The 11,273-nt window shown below is 36.3% G+C and overlaps 1 protein-coding gene and 1 non-coding gene across 2 annotated transcripts; one reads left to right on the forward strand and one right to left on the reverse strand.

Moving 5' to 3' along the window:
• Positions 1 to 3,669: 3,669 nt before the first annotated feature.
• LOC131169321 (leucine-rich repeat extensin-like protein 5) lies at positions 3,670 to 4,615 on the reverse strand. The gene is made up of 2 exons (XM_058128532.1): positions 4,047 to 4,615; positions 3,670 to 3,790 (listed from the first exon to the last, which is right to left on the reverse strand). The coding sequence occupies exons 1-2, from the start codon at positions 4,613 to 4,615 to the stop codon at positions 3,670 to 3,672; spliced, it is 690 nt and encodes a 229-aa protein (XP_057984515.1).
• Positions 4,616 to 10,709: 6,094 nt separating this feature from the next.
• Positions 10,710 to 10,816, forward strand: LOC131170179 (small nucleolar RNA R71). The gene has a single exon (XR_009141115.1). It is a non-coding gene; the product is annotated as a small nucleolar RNA R71 (small nucleolar RNA).
• Positions 10,817 to 11,273: the final 457 nt, after the last annotated feature.

Raw genomic sequence — 11,273 nt, forward strand, 5'->3', positions numbered from 1 at the left:
GGCAAAAATTAGGAAATGATTGATTTATATGGTCCCAAAAAGTTGCCCTAAAAGTAAATAAGAGCCAAGGAGTGGATAGGAAATGAGATGTAAAATTATCCAAGTCAGCAGCATTTTTCACGTTCTGGGCAGTCTGCTTAGGGTTCGGCTTAACCCTAAGCAGCTTCTTAGCAAATTTCAGCTTTTGGTCGCACTGTCTGCTTAAGGTTAGGTAGACCTTTAGCAAATCTCGGCAGACTTAGAGTAAAATAGACTTTTCTACTCATGCTTGACTTGTGCTGCACCTTAAGCACTGCCGCTTTACCCTAAGCAGGATCTTAAGCAAAGTGTCAAGCAAATTTAGGCTAACTTGCTTTTTCAAGGCTTGATTTCTTCAACTTTCCTCCATGCTTAAAGGATTCCAAATTTCTTCAAATCACTTCCTAATGCACTCATTGATCCTTGATTTGCCACAAAATCCTATCAAAAATAACAAAATTATGAAAACCAAATATAAAGTATCTAAAGTTAACAAATAAGCTAAAAACATAGAATATACTAAAATATAAGGGCAAAATGGATGCAAAACTACCCTAAAATGCCTATATGAAATGAGTATAACAAATTCCCCCAAACTCAAACCTTTGCTTGTCCTCAAGCAAATATTAAAAACAATTAATGCAATTTGGGGTACCTTACCTTAAATTTATGAAAATTACTTATCCAAACTCTCAAGCTTACTTTTAGCCACCAACAAACCATATACCCACTTTCAAGATGCAAAGAATTCAATCCTTACCAAAGTTATCACCACTTAGCCTTAGGTCAATTATCCATATCATCAAGCCCAAACCAATCAATCACAAAGAATAATCATGCCTAAATAGACTATAGGGTAATCCATAAACTAAAGTGTCTCAAATAATGATAGAAGTAAATGAATGTATTAGTGATATCACAATCCCATAGGCAATTCTCCTATTCCAATCTCCACTAATGTAGCAAAACACCATCAAAAGATCAAAAGGACTTTCAAGGGTTGTAATGGGGCTAAGGGGGTGATAATGTGGCTAACAAGAAAAGGATGAAGGTAACAAAATATGAGAATAATCAAATTATTAAAAGATCAAGACACACAATTTTTTTTTTAATTTTTTTTAATTTATTATTATTTTTTTTTAAATGGGGGAAGGAACTTTACTACTATTCACCAATGCTAGCATATAATTTTGAAGCTTTTAGAGGGACTACATAAATAACATTGACTTTAAATTATAATTGTCCCTTTCAATTCACCCCCAAACTCATTTCTTTGTGTACTTGGGTGGTGAATTACTTTACATACCATAATTGAACTTGCTAGTCCTTTTTTTTTTTTTTGAATCAATCACTTCTCCCAACTAATTATTATTATTTTTTTTCTTTTTTTAAGTGTATCTATCACTCAAAGAATTATTCTCATGAAGGGTAGGTAAGTGTTTGGGTTTATGGCTAGGTATTAATGTGGGTTCCAAAGAAATAAGAGGGATAAATATAATTTCAAATTGGTTCCAAAGGGAAATTTTAAAGTGAGGTTGGCTAAGGCTAAAATATGGGTTTAAAATTCAAAGAATGCCTAAATCATTTCTTTTTCAAGTGTATGCTATGATTTCGCCTTGAAAGGTTTAGAAAGATTGTTCTAGGATTGGTGAGATATCAATTAGCTACTTCTCACCCTAGAGTTTTCTCTAAGCACTCAAAGTCAATGCAATTGATTGGGTGGCCCTTGGCTAAAAAGATATAAACTAAAGCAAGAATCTAATAGCTTTGCACCTATCTAGAACTTTTAATCCATCAAACCCTTCTAAAAGTAAGCTTAATTGCTCTTCAAAGCAATTCTCAATCCTCTAAGGATAAGGTGAAAATTTTATTTTTATGATATGCATGATCCTAAAATGAATGCATAAATCAAATTAAAATTAAGTGTAATCTATATGAAAACTATATGCAAATGTATGTGTATGAGCATAGACATGTTTGTGGTATATGTATAAGTGTATGGATTATCTATATATGAATGAATGAAATGCAATAAATGAATGAATGAAAATTTTAAAGAAAATTTTTAAAAATTTTTGCAAAAATTTTGCCCTTACCCCTAAACTCAAATGAAACAATGTCCTCAATGTCTAAAATGAATGCAAAGATGGGCAAAATTGTGTGAACTAATCAATATACAATTGGGGATTAAATCAATATAAGCTCAAGAATTCCAAAATTAGCTCAAAATGATATTAACAATGAAGCTTTAGAGAGAAAAATGTGAAAAAGTATCCCAAATGTATGAATTTGCACTGCTTAAGATGTTGCTTAACCTGTTGCGTAGGGTAAAGTGAAAGCATAAGCATTGGCATAAGCACTGGCAACATACCATAAGCATAAATAGTAAAAGGGTAAACTGTTACCTCCAAATGATGTGAAACATATGCGGCTCAAAGAAAATTGTGTAGCTCATCAATGTCAGCAAAATTAGGATTGAAGAAAAGATAAAGTGCAAAAATAATGTGCAAAAAGATGAAAAAGTGTAAAGAAATAAGATCTAACAGCTAAATCAAGAATTAAACCAAAAAGCATTCATAGAATAACTATATCCATATCAGAAGATAAAATAAAATAAAATAAAGTAAACTAAAGGAAAGAAGTGCAAAGATAATCATAAAAACTAATTACCAAAGTATTACAACTATTACTAAGGTTTGAGATTAAAATAAACAGATTACAAAATAAACCTAAAACAGAAATTAAAAATGAATTGAAGAACTAGAACTAGTACTAAACTATTGCTACTGTTCAAGCTCTGCTGTCAAGGCTTTGTTGCTGCATTAGGGTCTTCTTCAGGTCCTGCAGTAGGTTCATTGTGATCTGAAGCTTCAGAAGCAGTTTCCAAATTTTCTGTGAGGTCTTTCATTTCTTGAAGCACGTCTTGGCCCCAATGATATAAATTGTTATAAGATTGGGCCAATTTGTTGTAGAGCTCCAACATTTGAAGTTGTTGCTGCTTCTGTTTCTTTTGAAGAGATGAAAATTCCTTTTTAAGTTTCTTTTCTAGCTTCTTCTTTTGGTTGACCTGCTGCTGACCCATGGTATCAATTTTAACTTCTAAGCTCTTCAAGGTAGCAAGGATATCTATGGTGTCAGGTGAGGGAACAGATGGTTGGACAGTGAAACTAGCTACTTTGGATTCTAAGGATTTTAAGAGGGACAAAATATCTGCTGAAAATTGCGGGGCAGTGGTTGTTTGGGGTTCTGCTGGTGCACAGGTAGTTGGGTCTGCAGTACATCAGCTTCGTGGATGTCTTTGTAACAAAGCATAGGTATGTCCTACTTTCTCACAAACATCCATGTGTAGCAACATTGTTCTGTCTATATATGATTCACCAGAAACTGGCAACAGCTTATATAGACTAGCATCAAAGCTAAATGAGTTGGCTATGCCAGTTATATATCCTCCAAAAACTATACTACCTTTGGTATGCTTTGTGACAATTTGGTGCCAATGAGTAGCTAGGAAATGGTCTGTGCTTACTTGTTTTCTCTCCTTCATGCACCACAAGAAAAATAAATCTCCAGCACCCACAATGCTGTTACTGTGTCCCCTTCCTAAAACAGTGTAAGAAATGAACCTATGGAGGTATTTCAACACATGATCAACTATTCTAGAGGCTTTTGCAGTCCTCTGTCTGTAATAACCCCCAAAAGGTGCAATGTCTTTCCAGAATTGAACAGGGTCATAGATAGTTTGTTGCCACTCAATATGTTTATAGCCCGAACCCTGAAAACCAAAAATTGCATTCATAGCATCCATGTCTAACTCCCTATCAATGCCAGCACATCAAAAATAGATCACATCCTTATGCTCAGGTACTGTCGGTTTGAAATTTAGCCTTAAGGAACTCAAAAATTCCAATGTCAAATCCTTGTACATTGGTTCCCTAATCCTAGCAAATTTAGTCTAGTTGACAGCATCTAAATAGGCAAATACAGAGTCATAAATGCCTAACTCTTTTAAAATCTGCTCATCCATATACTTATTTGCCAAAATAGGTTTAGAAGCTAAACTCTCATAAGAATTTTTCATATCCATGCCTTTAAAAGCCCAAGGTAATGGAGAAAGTACCTCCTCTATATCATTGGCAGAAGACGCAGGTGCTGCTGGAGAGTTTAAGGGTGACTGAGATACAAGGGTTTGGACCGCTGGTGGTGGAATGTGCGAGAAGGACCTAGTTCTTTTGCTGACTAGTTCAGAGGAAGGTTGAGGTGGAGAATTTAAGTCGAAAGGAACAGAGGGCGCTCCTTTTCTTTTTCTGACAGTGGTTTTCTTGGGTCTACCTGCAGCCTTTTTAGTTTTACCTTTAGATTTCGTTTGAGTTGGCACAGGTTCAGGCATTAGGTCTGGGGACTGAGTTTCGAAAATGAGTGTTTCATTTTGTGGCGCAGTTTGTGGCGAGAAGGGGGTTGGCAGAATGAGAGTTGGTGTTTGGCCTTGGGGTAGTGGTGGTGATTGAGGTAGCGGCGGTGTTTGCGGTGGTGGTGATTGAGGTAGCGGCGGACTGGGACTGGAGTTAGGGTTTATGGGTAGAGAAGATGGAGTACCCATTTTCAATTTGACAGAGCACTGAAATCTTCTGGGTTTGGGTTTGTGGGTGGACCACATCTTGGTTCTCACCATTTAATGAAGAGAAATGAACTCTTCATCTTCCCTTAAAAATGCCGAAAAAAAATGGTACGGGAAGGGAGTCGGCAGAAAGAAAGTTATGGATTATCGGGAGGCCTTCATAAAAGTGGCGGAAGTTTTGGGCTTTTTAAAATGTGGGACAGACATCTGGTAATTTGGGCCATGCTTGGGGTTAAGCATAAGGTTCAGCAGAATTTGTATAGGACTCTGCTTAGTAAGCAACATCATCAGCAAGTTTCGGCAGGTTTTGGGAAAAATTGTGGTTTTACTTACCAAAAACAGTCCAAATGCTATGGAATGCTATCATGACCCTCAGCAATTACCAAATACACATTAATACCATCAAATTGAAAAATTTAAGCTCATCATCTCTCACAAACTTAGCAAGCATTGTAAATGTTCATTTAGCTTTTTGCAAGCATGGTTCAAATTAGGCACCAATTGTGATTACCTTTTTGCAAACTTAATGAAATGGTCTCCTTTCTAAACTTATACCAAAAGCACATTTTCAGCAGCATTTGAGACAAGTTTCAGACATTCAAGAATTTCATAAAAGACATAGAAATTGACCTTTTAAGCAGCATGAACAGTAGCATGAACAGTAACAAAAATCTGCAGACTGCAAAAACTAGCAACAATTCAAACAAAAACATATAAATTTCTAACAGTTTACAAAACTATATATACACTAAAAGGTAAAACTTAACAAACACTATTTTTGTACTTTAATAAAGCTCACATCAGTCCTAAATATCAAGATTGATCCTCATTTAAGTTGTATTTCACAGAATTTACACAAGATATAAAATCAAACATGTGCTATCAAGTATATTGCAATATCAGCAATTTAGCACAAGTTTAAAGGTGTTACTGTTCACAGGTACTGCATAAAGTGCAGAATTTTGCTTATACTTGCTCCCTTTCAATTCTTTCTTTTTGCTACATATGTCAATTTGCCCAATCTTCATGAATGACCTACAAAAGATAAACAAATATTACTTTTGAGTTTAATGAGGGTAAAAACTGAAAATGAAATGAAATTGAAAATTAACAAACTATAAAAGGATACGTTTGGGTTGCCTCCCAAGAAGCGCTTGTTTAAGGTCTTAAGCTTGACCTTCCACTTCAAATCACCTAAATATCCCTGATTGGAGAACCAAGCCATGAAACCTCTACAACCTTTTGTGTGGGCTCTCCAACAATATAATGCTTTAATCTCTGCCCATTAACTTTGAAAGTCCCTGAGGTTTCATTGCCTATCTCAACAGCTCCATAGGGGTATACCTTTATAACAGTGTAAGGCCCTGACCATCTTGACTTTAATTTTCCGGGAAACAACCTTAACCTAGAATTATATAAGAGAACAACATCACCTTCCTGAAATTCTTTCCTCCTAATATGCTTATCATGCCATTTCTTAGTTCTTTCCTTGTATAGCTTGGCATTTTCATAAGCATCCAATCTAAGTTCCTCAAGTTCATTTAGTTGCAGCATTCTTTTTTCTCCTACAGTTTTTAAGTCAAAGTTCAGTGTCCTTATGGCCCAATATGCTCTATGCTCCAACTCCAAAGGTAAATGACAAGCTTTCCCATAAACCAATCTAAATGGGGTGGTGCCAATAGGAGTTTTAAAAGCTGTTCTATAGGCCCAAAGAGCATCATCTAACTTTAGTGACCAATCTCTCCTTGAACTATTCACTGTTTTCTCAAGAATTCTTTTCAACTCTCTATTTGAGATCTCCACTTGACCACTAGTTTGTGGATGGTAGGGTGTTGCAACCTTATGCTTTACTCTATATTTTTGTAATGATCTTTCAAATTGATGGTTGTAAAAATGAGAACCTCCATCACTTATAATGGCACGTGGAGTTCCAAATCTTGTAAAAATGAACTTTTTAAGGAATTTAATCACAACTCTAACATCATTAGTTGGAGATGGTATAGCTTCAACCCATTTGCTCACATAATCTACTCCAACTAAAATGTATTTATGTCCAAAGGATGATGGAAAAGGTCCCATGAAATCAATGCCCCACACATCAAATAGTTCCACTTCCAATATATTTTGGAGGGGCATTTCATCTCTTTTCGAGATATTACCCATCCTTTGACACCTATCACATGCATTTACAAACTTTCTCACATCTTTAAACATGTGTGGCCAAAAGAACCCCGCTTGAAGAACTTTTTCTGCAGTCTTTGTCACACTCATATGACCCCCATAAAGTGAAGAATGGCAATCTTTAATAACATTCCCTATCTCCTCATCAGCTAAACATCTTCTAATCAACCCATCTCCACATCTCTTGAACAAAAATGGCTCTTCCCAATCGTAATTCTTCACATCATAAAGAAATTTCTTCTTCTGCTGCCATGTTAGGTCAGGTGGAAGGATTCCACACACTAGATAGTTCACAAAATCTGCATACCAAGGGGTTTTTGCATTCATGATTACTAACAGTTGCTCATCAGGAAAATAATCATCTATTGGGGGCTCTTTTCCCAAATTATCTCCTTGTTCTTGCCTCAATCTAGACAGATGATCTGCTACCACATTTTCTACTCCTTTCTTGTCTTTAATTTCCAAGTCAAACTCTTGAAGGAGTAGCACCCACCTTATCAATCTAGGTTTAGCCTCTTTTTTCTGAAGGAGATACTTGATAGCTGCATGATCCATGTACACTATTACCTTAGACCCCACAAGATAGGACCTGAATTTGTCTACTGCAAATACCACTGCCAAAAACTCTTTCTCTATAGTAGAGTAATTTATTTGAGCATCATTTAAGGTTCTACTTGCATAGTATATTGCATACACCTTCTTATCTCTCCTTTGTCCCAAAACAGCCCCAATGGCATAATCGCTAGCATCGCACATTAATTCAAAAGGTAATGACCAATCGGGTGGCTGCATAATAGGAGCAGATATCAAAGCTTCCTTTATCCTGCAAAAAGCGTTCATACAATTAGTATCAAAATGGAATTCCACATCTTTACTCAATAAATTGGTAAGAGGTTTAGAAATCTTAGAGAAATCCTTGATGAATCTCCTGTAAAATCCAGCATGCCCCAAGAAACTCCTCACTCCCTTCACAGATGTTGGGGGTGGCATTTTCTCAATAATTTCTACCTTTGCTTTATCCACCTCAATACCCCTGTTTGACACAAGATGTCCCAAAACAATTCCTTCTTGTACCATAAAATGGAACTTTTCCCAATTCAAAACTAAATTGAACTCTTCACATCTCTGCAAAACCTTAGACAAGTTAGAGAAGCATTCATCAAAAGATTTACCATACACAGAAAAATCATCCATGAACAATTCCATAATACCCTCAATCATGTCAGAAAATATGGACATCATACATCTTTGAAATGTAGCAGGGGCATTACATAGTCCAAATGGCATCCTTCGATATGCAAAGGTACCATAAGGGCATGTGAAGGTAGTTTTATCCTGATCATCTGGGTGAATAGGGATCTGAAAGAACCCTGAATAGCCATCCAAATAGCAAAAATAAGAATGATGAGCTAGTCTCTCAAGCATTTGATCTATAAATGATAATGGAAAATGGTCCTTTCTGGTTGCATTATTCAATTTCCTATAGTCTATACACATTCTCCATCCAGTTACAGTCCTTGTAGGTATTAGTTCATCATTTTCATTTTTCACTACTGTAATGCCCCCTTTCTTGGGTACAACATGAACTGGACTTACCCAATTGCTGTCAGAAACAGGGTAAATGATACCTGCATCAAGCAATTTCAAGATTTCCTTTTTCACAACCTCTTTCATATTTGGGTTCAATCTCCTCTGTGACTCTCGAGAGGCTTTATGATTATTTTCCAACAAAATTCTATGCATGCACACAGAAGGATGTATTCCTTTAATATCATCAATGGTATAACCAATTAACCTTCTATGCTTTCTAAGAACTCTCAATAATTTTTCAACTTCACAATCATTCAATTTAGCACTGACAATTACAGGATATGTAGAATTTTGACCTAGAAAAGAATACCTGAGATTTGTTGGAAGAGGTTTCAACTCTACCTTCGATGCTTCATTTTTTTCAAGCTTTGATGATGAAGTTGTATCTTGCTTCAAATCCCCAATCTTTTCAATATCAGCCATAGGCAAAGGTGGATTTCCTTCCAAGATTGTAGCATATTCTGCAGCTTCTTTGATCTCATCCCCTTTTTTGATGTTATGAACTAAACAAGCTTCTAAGGGATCTTTAGGATGTTGCTTTTTAAGCACTTTTCTGACCTCTTCATCTATCACATCAATTCTCAAGCATGAATTTGAATCATCTTTCTTTTTCATTGCTTGAAACAAATTAAATTTAACTTTTTCTTCCCCAACTTCTAATGTAAGCCTCCCATTTTTTACATCAATCACAGCTCCAGCAGTAGCAAGGAAAGGTCTACCAAGAATAATAGGAATGTGTATATCCTCCTCCATCTCCAATACCACAAAATCCACTGGTATGAAAAATTTTCCAACTTTCAGAGGAACATTCTCAATTACCCCAATTGGAAATTTAATAGACCTATCTGTTAGCTGTAGTGAAATGGTAGTAGGCTTCATTTCTCCAATCTTCACTTTCTCATAGATAGACAATGGCATCAGACTAACACTGGCTCCAAGATCACATAAAGCCTTATTTATACTGATATCCCCAATGTGACATGGTATGGAAAAACTCCCCAGATCTTTTAGTTTGGGTGGAAGCTTATTTTGCAAAATAGCACTGCTTTCTTCCGTGAGAGCTACGGTCTCAAATTCCTCCAATTTCTTCTTGTTAGATAAAATTTCCTTCAAAATTTTAGCATATGAAGGCATTTGTGCTAAGGCATCAGTGAAAGGAATAGTCACATGCAAAGACTTCAATACTTCCAAAAACTTCCCAAATTGTTTATCCAATTTTGCTTTCTGGAACCTTTGTGGGAATGGTAAAGGTGGCATGTAGGCTTTAGGTGCAACATATTTAAGTTCTTCTTCTTTGCTTTCCCTCTCCTTACTTCCTTTTTCTTCCACTGAATTTTCTTTCTCAACTTCAATTCTAACTTCAGCTTCAATTTGTTCATCTCCTTCTCTGTTTTTCTCTTCTTCAATCTTCTCTTCAATCTTTTTATCTCCATTCTCCAATATTTTTCCACTCCTCAATGTAATAGCCTTGCAATGCTCCCTTGAATTTTCTGGCTGGCTAGGGAGCTTCCCAAATGCTTTGTTATTTGAAGAGCTAGCTTGTTGAGCTATTTGATTCTCTAACATCTTGTTGTGTGTTGCCATTTGATCCACTTTAGATGCTAATTGAGAAATCATTTCTTGTTGACTTTGATGGCTCACAAGTAGAGTCTCAATCATGGCTTCCAATCTAGCTGTCTTGTCTGGTTGTGCTTGTTGTGGTAGAAGTGGAGCAGGTGCATTTTGAGGTTTAGAAATTCCAGGAGGAGGACCTCTATTCTGCTGAAAATTCTGATGTTGTTGATACCCAGAAGGTTGTTGAAAATTCTGATTTTGTCCTTGTCTACCTCCCCAAGAGAAATTGGGGTGGTTTCTCCATGCTGGATCATAAGTTGCAGAAAATGAGTTACCACCTGGTCTTTGATTGTAGTTCCCCACATAATCCACTTGCTCACTTGAAAAATCTTGATTAAGTGCAGAAAAATCTGCTGCACAATTGACATTTGCAGCTCCAACTTCTGTTGAATTACTAGAACCTCCAGCTGAAGAATCTACTTTCATGCTTAGCTTGTCCATTTTCCTTGTCAAAGCATCAAACTTAGCATTTATCATATTCATGGCATCAAGCTCGAACATACCAGCTGGTTTCTTGATCTCATTCCTCTCACAGCTCCATTAGTAGTTGTTATAAGCAACTTTATCAAGAGCAGAAAAAGCTTCATCTTCAGATTTCTCCATAAGATCACCTCCAGAAGATGCATCAATTGTACTTCTAATAGCTGGTGAAATGCCATTGTAAAAGTGTTGAACAAGCATCCACTTAGGAATCCCATGATGTGGACATCTCCTTTGCAAATCCTTATACCTCTCCCATGCTTCATACAAGCTCTCATCATCTCTAGGTTTGAAAGAAGTCAGCTCATTTCTTAGCTTAGCTGTCTTGCTTGGTGGAAAATATTGAGCTAAAAATGCTTGAGAAAGTTCATCCCATGTTGTGATAGAACCCGGTGGCAAAGAATGTAACCACTCTCTAGCTCGGTCCTTCAGAGAAAAAGGAAATAATCTGAGTCGAATTGCATCATCAGAAACTCCATTTATCTTCAACATATCACTGATCTCAAGAAAGTGTGCTAGATGCACATGTGGACTTTCACTTGGATTTCTTCCAAATTGTGATTGTTGTACCATCTGACAGAGTGCAGGCTTCAGTTCAAAATTATTAGCTTCTACTCTTGGTCTTATGATACTTGGCATGAAATCCCCAATGTTAGGATAGGCATGATCCTTCACAGAGCAGATGTTATTATTGTTGGCCATTTCTTCTTGTAATTATTCTTGCTCTTGTGCTCTTTCTTATTGTTGTTGAGCTTTAATTTTAGCTTTTCTTCTT

This window comes from Hevea brasiliensis, chromosome 10 (assembly GCF_030052815.1).
Source record: "Hevea brasiliensis isolate MT/VB/25A 57/8 chromosome 10, ASM3005281v1, whole genome shotgun sequence".
NCBI lineage: Eukaryota > Viridiplantae > Streptophyta > Magnoliopsida > Malpighiales > Euphorbiaceae > Hevea > Hevea brasiliensis.